Raw genomic sequence first — 21,739 nt, 5'->3', positions numbered from 1 at the left:
ACAACAAACCCACACCTAACATTATACTCAATGGAGAAAAACTGAAAGCTTTTCTTCTAAGATCAAGAACAAGAAAAGGTGCCCACTCTCACCACTCTTATTTACCATAGAGCTGGAGGTTCTAGTTAAACCAATTAGGCAAGAAAAAGAAAAGGCATCCAAATCGAGAAGGAAGAAGCAAAATTGCCACTATTTGCAGATGATATGATTCTGTATATAGAAATCCCAAAGACTCAACCAAAAAACTGTTGGACTATAATCAACAATTTCAGTAAAGTTGCAGGATATGAAATCAACATACAGAAATCAGTTGCATTTCTATACACTAAGGATGAAACACCTAAAAAACCAATACAGAAAACTATCCCATTCACAATAGCATCAAAAACAATACTTAAGAATAAATTTAACCAAGGAAGTGGAAGATCTGTACTATGAAAACTACAAGACTTTGCTGAAAGAAACTGAAGAAGAGACAAACAAGTGGAAAGACGTCCTATGTTCATGGGTTGGAAGAATTAACATTGTTAAAATGTCTATACTACCCAAAGTCATCTATAGATTCAATGCAATCCCCATCAAAATACCAATGGCATTCTTCAGAGAAATAGAAAAAACAATCCCAAAAATTTGGATAGGATCACAAAAGTCCCCCAATAGGCCAAGTTATCCTGAGGAAAAAGAACGAACCTGGAGGAATCATACTTCCTGATTTCAAACTATACTACATAGCTACAGTAATAAAAACAGTATAGTACTGGCACAAAAACAGACACATAGACCAATGGAACAGAATTGATAGCCCAGAAATAAACCTTTGCTTATATGATCAACTAACATTTGACAAGGGAGCCAAGAGCACCCAATGGGGAAATGACAGATTCTTCAACAAATGGTGTTGGGAAAATTGGATGAACACATGCAGAGCAATGAAATTGGACCCCTATCTTACACCACCCAGAAAAATTAACTTGAAATGGATCAAAGACTAAACAAAGGATTTGATACTATAAAACTCCCAGAAAAAAACATAGGGAAGAATTTCCTTAACATTGGTCTCGGCAATGATTTTTTGGATATGAAAACAAAAGCACAAAGAACAAAAGGGACTACTTCAAATTTAAAAGCTTTTGTACAGCAAAAGAAACAACAAAATGAAAAGGCAACCTACAGAATGAGAGAAAATTTTTGCAAATCAGAGATGGGATAAGGGGTTAATGTCCAAAATATAAAAAAAACCTCATAAAACTGAATAACAAAAAAACCAAACAATCCAATTAAAAAATGGACAGAAGAACTAAATAGACATTTTTCCAAAGAAGACATCTAAAGGGGCAACAGGTACATGAACAGATGCTTGACATCAATAATCATCAAAGAAATGCAAATCAAAACCACAATGAGATATCACTTCACATCTGTTAGAATGGCCATCAATAAGAAGACAAGAGGTAACAAGTGTTGGTGTGGATGTGGAGAAAAGGAAACCCTTGTGCACTGTTGATGTGAATGTAACTTGGTGCAGTCACTATGGAAAATGATATGGAGGTGCCTCAAAAAATTAAAAATAAATCTACCATATGATCCAGCAATTCCACTTCTGGGTATTTATCCAAAGAAAATGAAAACCCTAACCCAAAAAGATATCTGCACCCCCATGGTCACTGCAGCATTATCTACAACAGCCAAGATATGAAAACAACATAAGTGTCCGTGGATAGACGAATGGATAAAGAAAATGTGGCACGTATATACAATGGATTACTTATATGCGGAATTTTAAAAAGCCAAATTTGTAAAAACAATAAAATGGTGGTTACCAGGGACGGGGGTTGAGAGGACAGGGCAGATGTTGTTTAAGGGTACGAACCTACAATGAGCAGTAAATATGCTCTAGAGATATAATGCACAGTACAATGAATATAAACAATATTGTATTATAATAAAACTTGCTAAGAGACTAGACCTTAATTACTCCAACTACTAAAAAGAAAGAATAATTATATAATATGATACAGATGCTAATTATCACTACAATGGCAATCATATTACAATATATAAATCTACCAAATGAACATGTTGTACACCTTAAATTTACACAATGTTATATGTCAAGTATATTTCAATAAAAATAAATAAATAAATAAATAAATAAATAAATAATGTTCGATGTAACTTTAGTTAGAAGTCTCTATCAGAAATCACAAATAAATACCTATTTTTTTTTTGAGGACTGGGTAACCATGTAACTTATGGTTCTCATACAGGAAACGTAAAGAAAAAGTTACAGTACAGTTTGCATAAAGATAAAGATCAGATCTGAGAGATAATTTCCTATGACACATTCACGGAGAAGCAAAGATTACAATTAAAATCCTAATTCTGGTATACTAAAACAAATAGAAACTCACCTCTGGTTTGGGGACAAAAGCCCGACCCGGAATTGTGAGGATGTGCTGCACGTTGCAGAGGTACTGGGCCATGATGGAAAGGCGACTACGCTGTTTGCTTCCTGTAGTGGCTGTAAGTCTCTACGGAAGGACAAAAAGAAATTTTAGCAAATAATTAATCCAGTCTGATCAGCCAATGTTGGCTCCATTCTATTATCTATGAACACTAGGTGGATTTTTTGAGGCAAATTTTAAAAGCATAGGCTATATGACATGATACGGAGTCAGCATAGGGAACGTTTTCCTGCAATATTAATTGAGGTACACCTAATAAGAAGTGTGAGTTATATCATATATAACGTACTCAAAAAATCAAATAAGAAAACGTCCCTACCACTGACTGTTGGGGATTTTCAAACCACTGTCATACTCTGTAGAAGAAGGTCCTATGTGAAACAAGTAATCGATAAACATTTGAAGAATGAAGAAATTAGCAAGCATAATGACAAACTAAAGATGCTTAAATATTTAATTTTATGAATTACCCCAATATATGAATGAACATTTTCAATGGTGTGCTTTTCTTTTTTTAATGTAATAAAACCTTGAATATTCAGAACTCTGGGAGAATTGACTGTTTTTGACAACTGATTTTTGCAAAAAACTACGAATTTACTCTTTTAAGCATGCAAACACTTTTATTTTAAAGTTAGGTATATTCAAATTAACTCATAAATGCAACTGCTAATGGGAGAAGGATGGATCATAATAAGTGATACCGGTATAAGGAGGTATCTACAGGAAGAAAAAGTAGGTCCCTATCTTGTACCATAACCAACAATAAATTCCAAGTGAATTAACAGTAAGTGAAAAGTAAAACTTTAAAATTTTTATAAGTAAATATTTATGACTCTATGATAGGGAAAAATTTCTTAGAGATGCAAAAGCAGAAGCCACAAAAGAAAAGACTGATATATTTTGTTCTATTAAAACTAAAAACTTCTGTATAATAAAAATACTATAAAAATAAGTCACAGACTGAGAGAAGGTAGTTGAACCTCATGTACCCGACAAAGGATTGGTGTTCAGAATATAGAGGAAACTCCTACAGATCAATAACCAAAAGATAAATAACTAACAGACAATATGGTAAGAAATCTAAGAGCAACACAAATGAACCATAATCATAAACTATGCTCAACCACATTACAAATTAGGGACATGCAAATTAAAGCCATAATGAGATACAAGTTCATATCCATAAAATGAACAAAATTCAAATAACAGAACCTAGTAATGGTGAGTACGTGGGCAACAGGACCTCTCACACACTGCTAGTGGGAGGGAAATCGGTGCAAGCACTTTGGACCACAATTTGGTAATATACACAGTACAGCTGAAGCTGAGTCAACCCTTCTGGTCCTTCCTGTCTCCCTCTAGGACTATATCCTAGAGAACAGTTTACATACTGCACAAGGAGATGTGCATCAGAATGTTCACTGCAACACTGTGTGTAGTATCAAAAAAAGTAGAAGACATAAAGGTCTATCAAGAGGTGAATGAATAAGTGGCAATTTTGACAACGGAATACTAAATAATAGTTAAAATGAATAACAAGGGTTACCAACATAGATCCCAAAAATAATAAAGTGGCATAAAATACGTACAACATGACTCCCTTTGTATAAAAACTTCAAAAGATTACTTCTTATTGTTTACCCGTGTGTGTGTGTAAATATCTATAACTGTAGTGAAAGAAAACACGTGCACAGGAATGATGAATATCAATTTTAAAACAGTACAACTCACAGGAAGAAAAGAAAGGGGATAGAAGAGGGCTCCAAACATATATACAATATTTTATTTCTTAAAAAAAGCTATGAAAAACATGGCACTATGTTAAGATTGGACCAAGCTAAGTGGTGGGTTAAAACAATTAGGCATACTTATCTTTCTAAAATGCATCCTGCTTCTCTGTGTTCTGAGAGCTCACTGGACATTCTAAACCTCTTCTGAAAGATACAGGGTCAACGTTACAAACACCAACGATGACTGGGATAGTCCTGGAGCTGGTACACCGGGGCGTACCTCTCCGTTAAACACAGACGCAGCGCTTTTCGATTTGTGTTTACTGCGCTGGGTTTTCTCTTTCCTGCTTCACTGTCATGTGCCAACCTCCAACTGTCCCTTTTACGTTGCTGCTTCTAACCTGCTGTGGGCATGAAAACCACAGAACTTGGCTTATAAGAGATTTGCCTTAAGTAAGATTAAAAAACAGGTTTTAATCTGAGCTGCTGGGAAAATTTCCTAGGGGCAAAGTTCACTGCAGATTTTGTAGCATCTATTTTGTTACTCAGAAGCCACCCCTCACCTTATCCCTTTTTATTTTAAATTACCTGGCTCTTGTCTGTATTTGGAGAGTTGAAATTATTGGGAAGTTAAGTTTAAGATAAGTAATGAACTGCTACAGTATATATGACAAAATAAACTCTTCCCTACTAAAATGTGAAACCAAGAAATATATATATTCTCAAGCAAATATCAAAAACGTAAAGGCAAACAGTGGAAGTATAGATTTAGGTTAAAGAATAAGCTTATGGGTCAAATGGTCAAAAATATTTCTGGTTCTTCCTAAATAAAAAAAGGAGCTTAATTTTACCACTGGCATAAAATGCAAAAATTCAAAATGCATTGTGCAACCTGGCACAATTCAAAGCAGCTGTGTAAAACTAAAATCTAGCATGAACATAATCACAAAATTAGAAAATAAACCAAAAGAAATGTCAAGATTTTAAAACTTGCTATTTCACCCTGGATTTTCTTCCAATTTTTTACTTGACATCTGAAAGGTATGTTTCCACTGATGAATTCACAAGAGAATTTAAAAATCACTTTAACCAAAAAGCAAAGTAGTGAGGCATGGTGGGTAAGGTAATTTGATATAAAGACACGTTTAAGAATATTTCACTTACAGCACTATGCATCCAGCCCTGCCAGGGGAGGGGGTGTCCTGACCCCTTAACTTAACCCACCCAATCTTTGTAGCAAATACACCCAGGGTGTGGAGATGAAAACACGTGAATCCTATGTTTTAATTTAGAAGAAAGCAGCACACACACCTGCCCTAACTTATTAAAGAAAAATTCCAGCCACAAACCAGAAAGCTCTGTGAAAAATTTCATTAAAAGCTAGCATAGGGGCCGGCCCTGTGGCTTGGTGGTTAAGTGCGCGCGCTGCGATGCTGGCGGCCCGGGTTCGGATCCCGGGTGCGCATCGAGGCACCACTTCTCCGTTCATCCTGAGGCCGAGTCCCACATACAGCAACTAGAAGGATGTGCAGCTACGACACACAACTATCCACTGGGGCTTTGGGGGGAAAAATTAAAAATAAATAAAATCTTTAAAAAAAAAAAAAAAAAAGCTAGCATAGGAGTTAAATGGTCGATCAACCATTCAAACATGAATTGGTACTTCTGTGATACATATTATCATAGGTAAAGCTATGAAAATTCAAACTCCATTACCAGATAGATGATTTTAACAGCAAAAGGCCAGGAAACCAAATCAGTTAATTTTTCAGTAAAAGGAAACCTCTAACCCTGGAGCTTTTAAAAGCATTCTGACTGAGTGTAAGAAAAACAAGGGGTCAAAGAATTCACAAGGGCAGTGTTATTTTTTTTTCTTATTCATTTAAAATAATTTTAAGTAGAAAAAATAGGCTTATACTTGAGAAGCTACACAGCCAAACATCAAGGACAATGAGAACTACACAATTAATGAAGAGGTGACTCCCTCCCTGCTAGGGATGTGACCATTAAACAGCCAGGGTCCCCTGGAGATGGGAGGAGATAAGGAGGCAGATGCTGGACCCAGAAAGAAAAGTCCAGAGGTCCAGTCACAGGAAGAACTTGAACATCATGACTTCAGCAGAAAACATATGACCTGTGTTCAAGTTCAGCTTTCTCTGTAAATAGCTCCATGACCTTTTGGAAGACATTAAACTACTCTGAGCCTCAGTTTCATCATCTATAAAATGAGGTTAGATGAGATTTGCTAAGGTCTCGTTATTGCTACACAGTCTGATTCTATTTTATGAGCTGTAACTTTATACTGTCTATACAGCCCTTAATGTGTGTGAGCTGAATTCTTACACTCAGACCCTGGAGTCCTAGAGAGAAAAGAATAAGGGCACTGTGCTCATTTATTTCTGTTTTGTAACTCACAAAGCCAAGCAAAGAAAATGTTTATTTAAAAGTGCTTTCCATGGCTAAAACACAAAATTACAAATAGGACAGTGTCAAGAGCAAAGAGAGGGTATATAAGAAAATGATGCTATATATTCTCCCATGGAAACTTCACTTGCAAAGTGTGAAAATCAGTCAGAGGACCATTGTTACCCATACTCTAAAGCCTTCCACAAATTACAGACTCAATATAAACTCGGCACAATATTCATATTAAAATCAACTGTTTTTGTTAAAGAAAAATAATCGCATATGGTGAAGATGAAGAAACACTATTATTAACCACACTGACATTCTGAGTCACTGAAAATATTACTCCACCTCTCAAGCCTCTGTTCCTTTGCTCTTTCCCAAAAAAAATTAGAGTACATAGTTTTTTGCATGTCTATTGTGTTATTCAAGAACAGAAATACCATAATAATCATGTCAGCTAGGAAAAAAACCCAAGGACAAATCTAAAGGTTGAGAAAACCAACAAAGAAAACTATTAGCATGGTCTCAATTCAAACCAATAGAAGAGAATGAACAGATTTATGAGCAGGAAATGATAAGGAGTTTAGGAAAGTGGGGATGTCATCTTGGAGTCCCTAAGGAACACACAAAGGTCCTACATTTTTGTGATGGATTTTATGGCCAAACATTCTAAAGCAAAGTTTCTCAGCCTCAGCATTACTGACATTTTCAGCTGGTTAATGCTGAGTAATTCTTTGTTATTGGGGGCTGTCCTGTGCACAGAAGGATGTTTACCAGCATCCCTAACCTCTATCCACTAAACACCAGAAGCACCTCGCACTTGTGACAACCAAAAATGTCCCCAAGGGGTGGGTGGGGCAAATCGCTCCATGAGAACCACAGCTCTAAAGGAGAGCACAGGTCAAGAGAGAGGGATGGGTCTAAGAAATAAAATTCTTACAACACACTCATTTATTATTTGAAAACAAGGCATCTAAAGAATTGAACTAATGTAGTTATATAGTCCACTCTCAAAGGAATTCTGATACTAAAAACTTTTTTACAGGGCCGGCCTGGTGGCGCAGCGGTTAAGTTCGCACGCTCCGCTTTGGTGGCCCCTGGGTTCGCAGGTTCGGATCCCGGGCGCGCACCAACGCACCACTTGTCAAGCCATGCTGTGGCGGCGTCCCATATAAAGTGGAGGAAGATGGGCACGGATGTTAGCCGAGGGCCAATCTTCCTCAGCAAAAAAAAGAGGAGGATTGGCATCGGATGTTAGCTCAGGGCTGATCTTCCTCACAAAAAAACAAAAAACAAAACAAAACAAAAAAGGTTTTTTACAGAAACAACTATGAAGCTAAATAAAATACATGAAAAGAGTTTTCATAAACTGGACAACAGGCAGTGTGAGACTGTGATCAGCGACAGAAGGGAAAGAAGGTACGCCTTATGACTGCCCAGCTTATAGCCTTGGAGGCCATTCTCAGGCTGCAGCATGATAGGTATTTTATCAAATTCTTGATCTGCTCTGATGTGAACCAAATATTCTTCCTGAGGAGTCTCTCCTCTATCTGCTGTATTGGGCCTTCTGTTTCCCAGATTTCACACCATCTTTCTTGTTGGTGTCTCTAATCAGACCAATGCTTATACAGGCTTTGTCATTATGTCAGAGGTGTAGACAGAGGTCAATGAAGGGCAGATTTTTCAATAGATGGTGCAGGGTTAACTGGGATCATATGTTAAAAATAGCAAAATCGGCTTCTACTTCAACCATCCACAAAAATCAATCCCAAGTGGATTATACATATAAATGTGAAAGGTAAAACAATAAAACTTCTACAAGATAACACAGAAGATGATGTTCATGATCTAAGGATATAAAAGGATTTCTTCAAAAAGACACAAGAAGCACTAACCATAAATTTAAAATTGTAAAAAGACAATAATAACATGCCACAGAATGGAAGAAGAAATTGGCAACACATTTAATTAATAAAGAAGTGGTATGAAGAATATGTAAGAACTCCTCCAAATCAATGAGAAAAAGACAAGCAACCCAACAGAAAAATGGGTAAAAGACAAGCACTTCACAGAAAAGAGGTTATCCAAAAGGCAATAAACATGCAAAATGGTGTTCAATTTCATTAAAAATCGGCAAAAGACAAAATAAAACCACAATGACACAGCATTCTCTCCAGATTAACAAAAATGTATAAGTTTGGTAATAGCAACTACTGGCAAGGATATGGAGCAAAACGAACTCACAAACGCCGTTGGTGGGAATATAAATAGGCATAATGACTAGAGACCCATTTAGCATTATCTAGCAAGGGTGAAGATTTGCAGACCTTATGATCCAGCATTGCCACTTCCGGGTATAAACCCTACAGAAATCTTGCCTACGTGCTCCAGCTGACATAAATATAAGAATGTTCATGACAGTTTTGCTTGTAGTAACAAAACACTGAACCCAATTCAGGGTCCCAAAACAGGAGAATGGATAAATTATGATACAGTCAAAGAGTGAGTAGCATATAGCTATACAAATAAACTACAGCCATGAGCACCATGAGCGAATCAGGATAAAAAGAATATATACCATATGAATTCATTCGTACGAAGCTCAAAAATGGACAAAACTAATGTATATTCATTTTACAGAAAAGAATCTATGTGATAAACTATGCAGGGAATAATAAGTCCCAAATTTATGGTATTGATTACCTTGGTAGTGGATGAGGGAGTGGAGACGCAATCAGAATGAGGCATACAAGAGGGTGTCAAAGATGTGGGTAATCTAATTATTAGCTTGACTTGGGTGGTGGGGATTCAAGTGTTCTTTTTATTAAGCCATACATATACACTATACACTCTTTTGTATTTACATGTCATAATAAAATTTTTTTAAAAACACTTACAGTCTGCAGATCCCCTTTTAACCTCTGCAGCTCAAAAATTGCCCTTGCTACCCTGTAGGTTTCCTTTCTAGAGTGAACCTAGAACACTCCTGCCATGGGAATGCAGGCATAGCTGAGGAGGGGGATTAAGTGAGAGTCTATATATTGAAAAATGAGACACCAACCCCCTTCCCTTTCTTCCATATATCAATTTTAATATATCACACGCCAATCCCTATGTATTGATGTATCACAGACACCCCACAGTTTTGTCTTTCTCTAACTGTTCTATGGCCATTGCATCTTGTATTTACTACATTGCCTTCTTGGCTGACCGCATGTCAACCATGTTCTCCATGAAGAGCTTACAGGAGTTACATCTGTCATCCTCATTACATGTTTAACTTTTGGTTGAGCTGTTGTTGGGTTTTTCTGCGTGTGCAATGGAGTATTAACTTAGAAAACACAGTCTGTGATAAAAATGCAGTATTATTTTGTTTTGGAATTTGATGATGTGATAAAATAGCCAGAGAAAGTTGAAACTTACCTCTGCCACTTCCTTTTGAAAAGTCAATGTCATCTGGGTTCTGCCATAAGCAAAAGGTCCATCTCTACGAGAAACATTTTCAAGCCACTTGATAATCAGTGGAGTTGATACACTAAAAGGCAGATTTCCGATAATATGTACATTTGGAGGATCTGGTTGGCAGGAGAAAAAACAACTTGGAATGATTTCACCAATATATTCTGAATACAATTTTAGTTAAGAGTAAAATCAAATTGGATATTAAGAGCATCAAACAAAAATATATGAAAAGACATGGCTGAGTATTTTTCAGTCCATTTACTCTTCAAAAGCAATGTTCTCTTACAATCAGCTTTGAATTATTAAGGAAAAAATTCTACCTAATTACTGTTCAGTCAGTGAAAGTCCTCAGGTTTTGGCTTAGGAAAAATATTAAAAAGAGTTGGTTTGAGAGAAAAGATAATTTGCCTTGCACATGAGGTCAAAGTGCCTATGGAAGCACCCAGATGACGCTGTCAGAGGGTCAGATGCCCAGGAAGGGGATACAGGCTGGATATAAAGATGTAAGTGTCTGCAGTATATAGGCGGTAAGTGATACCACAGGGTGGAGTAATCTGGTAATCTGTAGCATGAAAAGAGAAAAACCCTCAAAAGAAAAATCTCAGAAACAACATGTAAGAGGTGGCTGGAAAAACAACCACCAGCAAAGAATACTCAGAGAAAGTTCACACCAAAGTAGAAGGAAAAACAGGAGGGCCTGGTATCAGAGAAGACAGGAGTAGAGAAATCTTCCAGAAGAGAGCAGTCAGCAGTCAAATGAATGCCGGAAAACTCTAAGGTTTGAAACAGGCAATTAGGATGTCACTGTGACTCAAGCGTGGCTGGGGCGGGGGCCGGAAACCTGAAAGCATCGTGCTAAGAGAATGGCATGTTGGAAGGTGGAGACGGGCAGCACCAACCACTGAGAAGGAGCCCGGCTGTGGAGAGGCCAGAGACCCGGTGGCAGCTACATGGGGGTGCACCAGAATCACTCCTCCACTTGTTCTGAGGGGTTTTACAGGCAAGAAACATACCCTATTTATCTAAGTATTCCAAAGAGCTGGCACATAGCAGGTTACCAATAAACACTGTCCATGAATGAAGAGTGCCTTGGTTGGTCATTGAAGGCGAAAGACAATGGAAATAAAGTTAGAAGAAAGGCTTGAATGTGGCTTAGTTTACTAAAACACTTCTTTTTTCACCATTCGGAAAAAGTAACACTTCAGAGTTCAGCCTATCCTTATATGGTATCATAAAAATGACAAGTTTATTTGAACAGAACCCAAAACATTTAAAAAATATAAGACAAATTAGAGTTAAGAAAAAGTAATTAGATTTTATACTTCAGAAGAAAGTAGAAAAGCAGAAAAAAATTACAATGCACAATATCTAATTCTGTTCAGAAAATTTTTAAGACAAATATATAACAAACATTTATAATATGTAACAAATAATATAAATATTTTTAATAAAAATAATTACAAAAGAAAATAAGAAAACCAACCCCAAGTCACTTACCATCCTCCCACTGTCTTTTAAGACTTTCTGGAAAAGCCCTTTCTACCTTAAATGTCAACACATCTCCATGGACAATTCTCAGTTTTCCAGGTGCTGCATCAGAAAGCATCTAGTTACAAAAAGGTCAATGAAATGAGCTCACACGCTTTGGAGAATAATGAAACTATTTTTTTTTACTTCAAATCTGTGCATTATTAAGTCAATCTGAAAAGCCAGAGACGAACAGCAATCATTAATGAACCCGTAGTGTACCACGTCCACTGCAATAGGCAATTGTGGTGTTTCACTTTTAAGACATGTGAATGACCGGGCATAGTAACAGATAATAGTAAAACAACAGCTTCTAATTTCACAAATAATATATTAACACAATTTTGACCCTCAGAATGACTTGTATTTCTTTTCTTTTTTTTTTTTTTTTTGCTGTTTTGAATCAGTTAGTATTGAAGTATTTTATTACACCACAATAGATCATTAAAACCACTCTTCCATCTTTGCTTGTAGAATGGTCTGATGATGGTGGCAACAAGTAACTCACACACTCTGATAGTCTGAATTGCTCTACCATTTTCCCTAATACTATAGCCTGGGGAAGCATAGGCTCTAAAATACAACAGACAACAGTTTGAGCTAATTCCACAGAACAGTCATCACCAATTTTCTAGCACGCAACACGAGTCCTTATTCTCCAGTGCCCCACTTTCTTCCTTTAGTCAATTCCATATTTTATCTTCTGTTACTCTTAGCACCCTCTTAGGATCCAAATTTTTTTTTTTTTTAATTTTTTGTTTATTGCAGTAACATTGGTTTATAACATTGTAAAAATTTAAGGTGTACATCATTGTACTTCTATTTCTGCATGGACTACATCATGTTCACCACCAAAATACTAATTACAACCCATCACCACACACATGTACCGAATTATCCCTTTCACCCTCCTCCCTCCCCCCTTCCCCTCTGGTAACCACCAGTCCAATCTCTGTCCCTATGTGTTTGTTTATTGTTGTTATTATCTACTACTTAATGAAGGAAATCATATGGTATTTGACCCTCTCCCTCTGACTTATTTCACTTTGCATTATACCCTCAATGTCCATCCATGTTGTCACAAATGGCTGGATTTCATCGTTTCTTATGGCTGAGTAGTATTCCATTGTGTATATATACCACATCTTCTTTATCCATTCATCCCTTGATGGGCACTTAGGTTGCTTCCAAGTCTTGGCTATTGTGAATAACGCTGCAATGAACACAGGGGTGCATGTACCTTTGCAAATTGGTGTTTTCAAGTTCTTTGGATAAATACCCAACAGTGGAATAGCTGGATCATATGGTAGTTCTATCCTTGATTTTCTGAGGAATCTCCATACTGTTTTCCATAGTGGCTGCACCAGTTTGCACTCCCACCAGCAGTGTATGAGAGTTCCCTTTTCTCCACATCCTCTCCAACACATATTGTTTTCTGTCTTGTTAATTATAGCCATTCTGACGGGCGTGAGGTGATATCTCATTGTAGTTTTGATTTGCATTTCCCTGATAGTTAGTGATTTTGAACATCTTTTCATGTGTCTGTTGGCCATCTGTATATCTTCTTTGGAGAAATGTCTGTTCAGGTCTTTTGCCCATTTTTTAATTGGGTTGGTAGTTTTTTTGTTGTTGAGATGCATGAGTTCTTTGTATATTTTGGAGATTAAGCCCTTATCAGATGTATGGTTTGCAAATATCTTCTCCCAATTGTTAGGTTGTCTTTTCGTTTTGTTGATGGTTTCCTTTGCTGTGCAGAAGCTTTTTAGTTTGATGTAGTCCCATTTGTTTATTTTTTCTATTGTTTCTCTTGCCCGGTCAGATGTGGTGTTTGAAAAGATGTTGCTAAGACCGATGTCAAAGAGCGTACTGCCTATGTTTTCTTCTAGAAGTTTCATAGTTTCAGGTCTTACATTCAAGTCTTTAAACCATTTGGAGGTAATTTTTGTGCATGGTGTAAGGTAAGGGTCTACTTTCATTTTTTTGCATGTGCCTATCCAGTTTTCCCAACACCATTTGTTGAAGAGACTTTCTTTTCCCCATTGTATGTTCTTGGCTCCTTTGAGAATGACTTGTATTTCTATATAGATTTAGCAAAACTCAACTCCTATCTATAAGTTTTTAAATTAGAGACTAAGGACATTACAATGAAAAACTGAGAATTAATTAGGAGTAAATCATATGAAAGACGAGCTTAATTCAACTAAATCTTTATAGCCTAAATATATACAAAAGATTCTACATATTACCAAGATCTTTAATGTAATCTATGGGTAGATTCAAACCAAGGAGAAAGTCATTTGTCATTCCCAGGCTGTAGGTGGCGTTCTGAGACACTCAATCTGACTAGAGTATCCCTAATCTTAACATTTCTTGATCCACAGGCACTTTCAACCTAATGAATTATCCTGCATGTTTTAACAATAGCTACCTTCCAGCTATTTCTACCTTCCAACCATTTGCTTTCCTCCAGTCTTTCTGAGTAAAAAAGAAAAAAAAAGCACCCTTTCCTTTGTTATTTTTTCCCTTCATTTTATCCACCTCAGCACCATATCTTAAGAAATGCTCTCACAGTACTCAAATGCTGGCACGTAGCTAAAAAGAGCCGTATAGCTAAGCCATCCCAAAATGTGTACTATGTTAAGTGCCCCTGTACCCAACACAAACTTGATTCTTGAAGTCCTTGGTAAAAAAAAAAAAAAACAGATGCAGTCTCTGAGCTTATAAAGTTTAAAATGCAGGAGTAAATATAATCAGTGAGAACAAACATCACTACTAAAGTAATTAAAAGGAAGAGGTGACCCCCTTCCCACAATAAGTCTCAGCTAAGGGAGCTCAGAGAGTCTTGGCTGCAACCAACTCAGGGAACTTTTGCCCTGAGCACCCCTTGGTCCTGCCTTTAAATTGCTCCTCAATTAAAGCTGATTTTCTCTCCTAACTCTCTCCTTGCCTAACTCAGGCAACCGACAGGAAGGATGAAAGAAACATCACATAAGCCAGAGAGGAGCCACTGGACCAAGGCACCCAGTTTGTAGATTACCCCCGCCTGTGGGTCCACACTGTGCCTTGCACATGCTTCTTTATAGCACTTACAACACACTGTAGCACAATTGTGTATATACAGGGTTCCTTCCCTGTAACAAGGCAGGCTCCTTAAGGGCAGCACCTGTCTCCATCTACCTCATGTCCCCTGCAGTTACAATAATTCACAGTAGGTGCTTCATATATATTTGATGAATGAGTGAATAAATAAATGACCAAATGGCATTCAGTTTTCTACGAAGCTGGAAACTTCCACTCCTAGTCCTTGAGATTTTGGGCTCCCAAAATTTGTAAGGAAATAAACTTGCAAAGATTTATTTCACTGATAAATCAGGCAGAATTATACAAGTAATATTTCAGAAATACATAGCTGAAATGCCTATATTGGTAAGAGGCTAAACATTTTAAGTTTGAGAATCATCTAGTTTGATATGTTTAGCCATGGTAGTTTAGCAAAAATAATTGCACACCTATGATATTAATGTATTTACGGATTATTTTAAATTACCATGATTTGCTAAGACTTAATCTGATGAGTTCCAGACAATAAATCTAAGAAAACATAATAACCTCAATATACTATAAATAAAAAAGGAGATAGCTCTCCATGGGACAGGCTGTTACTGTATAAAAACTGTGTATTTAATGATAGCATTTACTGTCAATGAAGAACATTAGAATTTTTTCTATAATTATGATTCACATAATTAAAACAAAACAAATTAGGATACCAAAAACAAATAGGCAGAACTAAAAGCTTATGTTTCATGATCTCAATATATAGAAAGTAATTATGTAATTAGTAATTAAGTAAAACAAAACAAAATAATGTAAACTTGGCTCTTTGGCATTAATTTACATGCTCTGATAACTCAACCACATTTGAAATGTTAATTTTTTCCACATTGACACACACAGCTGCATACCAGAAAATAGATATAATACACATTCACCTTCCTTTCCTAGGTTTAAAGTTGCACTTCTATCATATTTCTTTTGGATTCTCCTTCAGGCTTAAGTCTCAGTCAATGACAAACCAAATCCTCCCATCCTTTAAAAGGTCTACCTCTTCCATGACTATTTTAGCTTGATCTTCCCCTTTCCAACTCCCCACTGCAGAATGAATGAATGCTGGTGTTCACAGCTTTATGTGAAGGCCTTCAAGCAATTATGTGGGAAAAATGTGCTACACAAACTGAAATGATGGTATGATTACAGACAACAGCCATTTAAACACCTAATGATGTTCAGCAATGACACAGAAGGACTTTCTAACCAACCACTAATAGAGAAAAATGTTTTTATTATCATAATGCTATTGGGGCATGGTGGAGGAGCGGCAAAGATCACTATTATAGCCCTTCAAGAAGAACACTGTGCACTACGCTTCAAAACCCTGGAGATGTTACCCCATAATGTGCTCAAAGGCACAGCCGACTATGAATGCAGACCCTTGATTACAGCCCAATGAGTACTTTTACAGACACTCTTAAATTGTTCTATCATTTTTATTTTAGTTTTCAATCCTATATTCTTCTAAAATGAGACTAAGTAAGCTTAGAGTAAAAGGCATTCATTAAATAAGGCTATAAAAGAAGAAATAGAAAACCAAACCATGAAAAGGAGAAGCATATATGTAAAGCTTAAGAGCTAACAATCCTAGAGATGTTAGCTCTCACAATCAACATACTGAGTTATATAATTCCTACTTTCTTTTGGAAGTAATTATACCAAGACTCCAAGACATAAAATGTTTTTTTCTGGTATTAAATACGTTTTCTAAAGGGTATATGGAACAAAATAATGGAGAATGCCTTTAATAAATGTGAGAAAACAAATGAAGAAGTATTGTTCACATGGTCACTTAAAAATTTCTCTCTAATAAGTCAAGGTCTTAGTGAATGCTTTTCTGTGAGGGGCAAGTAACTGTCGTCCATCTAGGGAGTTTGTTGGTTATCTAATTTGATGAGGAAAGAATTTATGCAATTCTTGGAACTTATGCACAATTATAAATTCCTCGAGAGCAAAAAACTATACCAAATAGTCATTTCATATGTTTTATGCCACCTTCTCATGGTGAGGGGCTCACGGAAGCCAACACTATACAGTGGGCTAAGCATTAATTACACAGCCCAGTGATATTACCTTCTTCCTGACTTGCCATATAGTAGAAACCCAAACACTGTTGAAATAAGGGCTGGGCAAAACTGTCAAGCAAATTATGAGAAAGAAAGAATCTATAATATGGAAAATATTAGGTGAAAAATAAAATTTTTATTCTTATATAGAATACACAGAAAAGATAATACTATTATACTAAAGAAATTTAAGACAATGTTACAATAGACTTTTTTTAGGGTGAGGATTACAGCATGATTTCAAAAACTCAGCTTGCCTTGCTTTTTAAACAGGCCCAGAACGTGTAAACGAGAAACCCATTTACTCGGCCTCAGCAAGGAATTAGATGTTTGATTTAGTAAATTTTCTATTCAACCAATGTTTACTCCTTTAAGTGTTAACATAAAAAGAAACTTGCAGATGGAAATCTTTCTAAACTATATTGCACAATTCTCTTCCTTAAGCCAAAAACAATGAACCCAATTTCACCCTTTTCTTGATGACTTGGGTCATGGTTGCCTGTAGAGTAATGGCCTCAATGGTTACGATCTTTTACTACTGTGCTTTTCTCAGTTTTTATATTTGCTTTTTATAGCTTTTCCGCCACAGTAATAACTGTTACTTCTTGCTGCTGTGAGTGGGTCTGCTTCTAGCACTGATCTCTATACTTCTAATTTGTAGTGGACAAGAAAATCACTTTGGCTGTAAGCCAACTTTTGCTTATTTGTTGAGTTCTGTCTGTCTTATGATTAACTACGGTTATATCTATATCAATAAGTTACACTAAAGCATGTAATCATGTCACAACAGCAAGTCAGGCAGTCTTCCTTTTTTAGATTTTGATAAAGATAAAAGAATTTCAAATTTTTATTATCTCTGATTAAAAATAGCTCCTTTGCCAGGATGACTAAATTACTTTAGTCCCTTTATAAGATGATGGGGAACAGGAATAATTATAATAGCAACCATTTCTTGGCTACTGGCGATATGCCCATCTCTTCACATAAATTTCTATCTGTCCTTGCAATAACCACAAAGATAACTGTTATTACCATGCTGCAGATAAGAAGCTGAAGCTAAAAATGGTTCAACAGCAAGCTCAAGGTCACAAAGCCAGTTCAGTGCCACGTGTGTGATGTGAACACCAGCCTATTTGATTCTCAATCCCATGAACTTTCCACTTTGCCTATCAAGTAGAAATAATCACTGTGTTTACCTCGTATGAAACCCAGAGGCAATACTAACAATAATCAATGACTTACTATCTCCAAAATTCCATGAAATAAACACATAACGGTTAAGAATCCTTGTTCTTACTCAGGCCAAGATGGAATACAAGGGAACAGATATCCTCTTCTGCCTTAAACAAATGAACAATGGACAAAATAGATGAAACAACAATTTTCCTACATTGGACAACAGGAAGCACAGGAAAACCTGCAGATCCAAGAAGCTAAAGAGCCCCACGAACGAGAAACATGATGAAAATGACACCCAGGCACATCATAATAAATTGCTCTAAACCAGTGATAAAGAGGAAATCTTTAAAAAAAGCCAGAGTAAAAAGATAGACAAGCAAAGATAAGGATGACAACAGATCAATAAAGTCGACTAATCTGTATGCAGCCAGACTCATCAGGAAAAAAAGAGAGACATGCAAATCACCAATATCAGGAATGAGGGCGATACTATCACTACAGTTTCTACAGATGGTTGGTTTACCATTAGAAAAATCAATATAATTCACCATATCAACAAACCAAAAAAGAAAAGCCATATGATTATCTCAATAAGCTCAGAAAAAGTATTTTTGCAAAACCAACATCCATTCATTATTAAAAAAAAGAAAAACAAGACCTCTCAGCAAACCAGGAACAGAAGGGTCCCTCCTCAGCCCAAAGAAGGAGATCTAGGAAAAACTTACAACTAACATCATACTCAATGGCGCAAGTCTGAATACTTTCCTCCTGAGATCAGGGACAGGCAAGGATGTCTACTCCCACCACTTCTATTCACATTGTACTGGAGGTCCTAGCCAGTGCAGTAAGACAAGAGGAAGAAATAGACCCAAATAGATTGGAATGGAGGAGGTAAAACTGTCTTTATACAAAATAGCCACTAATAAGTGAGCATTTAGGTTACAGGATACAAAGTCAACATCCAAAAATAAATGGTATTGCTACACAGTAGCAACAAACAACTGGAAATTGAAATTAAAAACCAATACTGTGTACAACAGCATCAAAAAATATGAAATGGGGTAAATCTGACAAAAGATGCACAAGACTTGTATACTTAGAACTATAAACTACTGCTCAGAGAAATCAGAGAAAATCTAAATAAATGGAGAGCTATACCATGTTTATAGAAGACTATATAATTAAGATGCTAATTATCCCCAAAGTGATCTATAGTTTTATTCCAATCCCAATCAAAACACCATCAGGCTTTTTTTTAAAAAAAGGAAATTGACAATCTGATTTTAAAACTATATGGAAACCCAAAGGACCTGGAACAGCCAAAACAATTCTGAAAAACAAGAACAAGGTTGGAAGACTTCATTACCGGCTCTCATATCTTGCTATAAAGCTACAGTAATCAATACAGGTTGGTACTGGTGACCTATAGATCAATGGAACAGAATTGGAAGTCCAGAAATAGACCAACACATATAAGATTAATTGATTTTTGACAACAGTTCCAAGGCATTTCTAGAAGGAAAAGATAATATTTTCAACAAATTGTGCAAAAAAATGAACTTCTACCCTTACCTCACACCATATACAAAAGTTAACTCAAAACTTATCAAAGACCTACACATAAAAGCTAAAACTAGAAAACATCTAGAAGAAAACACAGGAGAAATTCTTAGTTTCGGTAATTATTTTTAAAATAAAAAGCATCAAATTTAAAAGGAAAAAAATTAATAAATTGTACTTCATAAAAACTAACTTTTTGCTCTTCAAAAGACACTGTTAATTGTCTAAGAAAATAAAAAGGTAAGTCACATCCGAGGAGAAAGCATTGCAAAACATGTATCTGACCAAGTACCTGTATATAAACTATATAAAGATCTCTTATAATTCAATAATAAAACAAAAAAACCCAACTAAAACCCAACTAAAAAAATGCTCAAAATATTTGCACAATTCCCCAAAGAAGAAACACAGATGGCAAATAAGCACATGAAAATATGTCCAATATCATTATTCATCAGGGAAATGCAAATAAAAACCACAATAGGCTACCACTACATACTCACCTGGATGGTTAAAATTAAAAAGACTGACCCTACCAAGTGTAAGCAAGCACGTGGAGCAGTTGGAACTCTCATGCACAACTGGTGGGGATGTTAAACGGTAAAACAGTTTGGTAGTTTCACAAAAAGTGTAACATACACCTACAATAGGACCTAGACATTCCACATCCAGTTCTTTACTCAAGAGAAATAAAAGTATATATTCATACAAAATTTGCCATGTCAATGCTCACAACTTTACCTGTAATAGCCAAAAATGGAAACAACCCGAAGTCCACCAACTGGTGAATGGATTTATAAATTTAGTATATCCATACAATGGAATACTAGCCAGCAATAAAAAGGAACAAATTACTGATAAACACTTCAACATGGATGAATCTCAAAATAATAACGCTCAGTAAGAGACATCAGACAAAAAGAGTATAAGCTGTATGATTCCATTTATGTAAAATTCTAAAAAATGGAAAATAATCTATAGTGACAGATGGTTGTCTGAGGATAGGGAAGGGGAGGAGACGGCTGAACTGTAAAGGAACATGAGGAATCTTGCAGGTGATGGATGTTCATTATCTTGATTGTGATGATGGTTTCATGTGATTATACATTTCTCAAAACTCAGTAATTTATATACTTTTAATATGTGCAGTTTACTGAACATCAATTATACCTCAATAAAGCTGTAAAACAAAGAAGTTAGTGCAGTCAAGTCTCCATAAATATCAGTTATTGTTATTAATATATGAAATCTTTAAAACAAACAAAAAAAAATGAAGACTCCAGACTGCTTATGTGAAGAACACATTACTTATGATAGAACTTATCAAGACCTGAAGCTCCCTGAGGTGTCAAGAAATCTCATTCCTCTCCAAAGCACAGAGAATCTACCCAGCCATAAAAATGTAACAATGAACAACCAAAAAATAATAAACAAAAAAAAATCTAGAAATGCACAACCACGAGAGAACACTACAACATTAAAAGAAAGAAACCCTAGATGTCCCATGCTAGTTTGGTGAGTTGGAGAAAGCCCCAATGTTCTCCTAGCACTGGGGATTTTCTAGAATAACATTACTTTTCTCCTATACCTCTCTCCAGATTAGCAGACTCCTGATCAATCCTTAATTACCAGAGGTGCCCAAGGCATGGGGATAGTGATTTAATGGATGACTTATATTGAAAATTGTATTGAGTGTGCACTAAGTATGAAGCATTCATTTAATCCTCATAACAGCCCTCTGAGCAAACTGAGGCACAGAGAGATACATTTACCCGCCCAAGGTCACACACATAGTAAATGATGGAGCCTGAAGTTAAATTCAGGCAGTTGAACACTGAAGTCTGTGTTCCCTACCATAAAACTACACTGTGATGCTTTCACGTATCAGATGTGCGTTCTTTACAACATGCTGACAGTGAAACCTGTATGTTATCACTGTATTTTTTTTCCCCTAAAATGCCTCATGATAATTGAATTAAACTACAAATAACACACTTTCAGCTAGAAGACATTTTATAAATTATTATAATTTCTTTAAAAAGTAATTCTATTAGCTTAGACATCACTAAAATGGAATCCTTAAAACAGATCACTCTCCTTCTGCCTTTACCCAGTTTTATGATTAATTTTCTACCTCTAAAAGAAAGTGGTTTTACACATTGTAACATTCTTTATGTGAAAATGAAGTCTATTTGATATTTTAGTACCCAACATTTCTTTTTAAGGC

At 36.1% G+C, this 21,739-nt stretch overlaps 1 protein-coding gene across 1 annotated transcript in view; it reads right to left on the bottom strand.

Moving 5' to 3' along the window:
- TFB1M (transcription factor B1, mitochondrial) overlaps positions 1 to 21,739 on the bottom strand; it is a 56,877-nt gene that overhangs the window by 29,935 nt on the left and 5,203 nt on the right. Inside the window, exons 3-5 of the mRNA XM_004440703.3 lie at positions 11,567 to 11,675; positions 10,031 to 10,182; positions 2,412 to 2,531 (exon numbers count right to left, since the gene is read on the bottom strand). Coding sequence (XP_004440760.1) covers positions 2,412 to 2,531; positions 10,031 to 10,182; positions 11,567 to 11,675 — 381 coding nt within the window. The remainder of the gene's footprint in view (positions 1 to 2,411; positions 2,532 to 10,030; positions 10,183 to 11,566; positions 11,676 to 21,739) is intronic.

The sequence above is a fragment of the Ceratotherium simum genome, chromosome 38 (genome assembly GCF_057802395.1).
Source record: "Ceratotherium simum simum isolate JZ-2026a chromosome 38, ASM5780239v1, whole genome shotgun sequence".
NCBI classification, from domain to species: Eukaryota; Metazoa; Chordata; class Mammalia; order Perissodactyla; family Rhinocerotidae; genus Ceratotherium; species Ceratotherium simum.
Note: the sequence above shows the minus strand (reverse complement) of the source record. Positions and strands in the feature narration are given on the sequence as shown.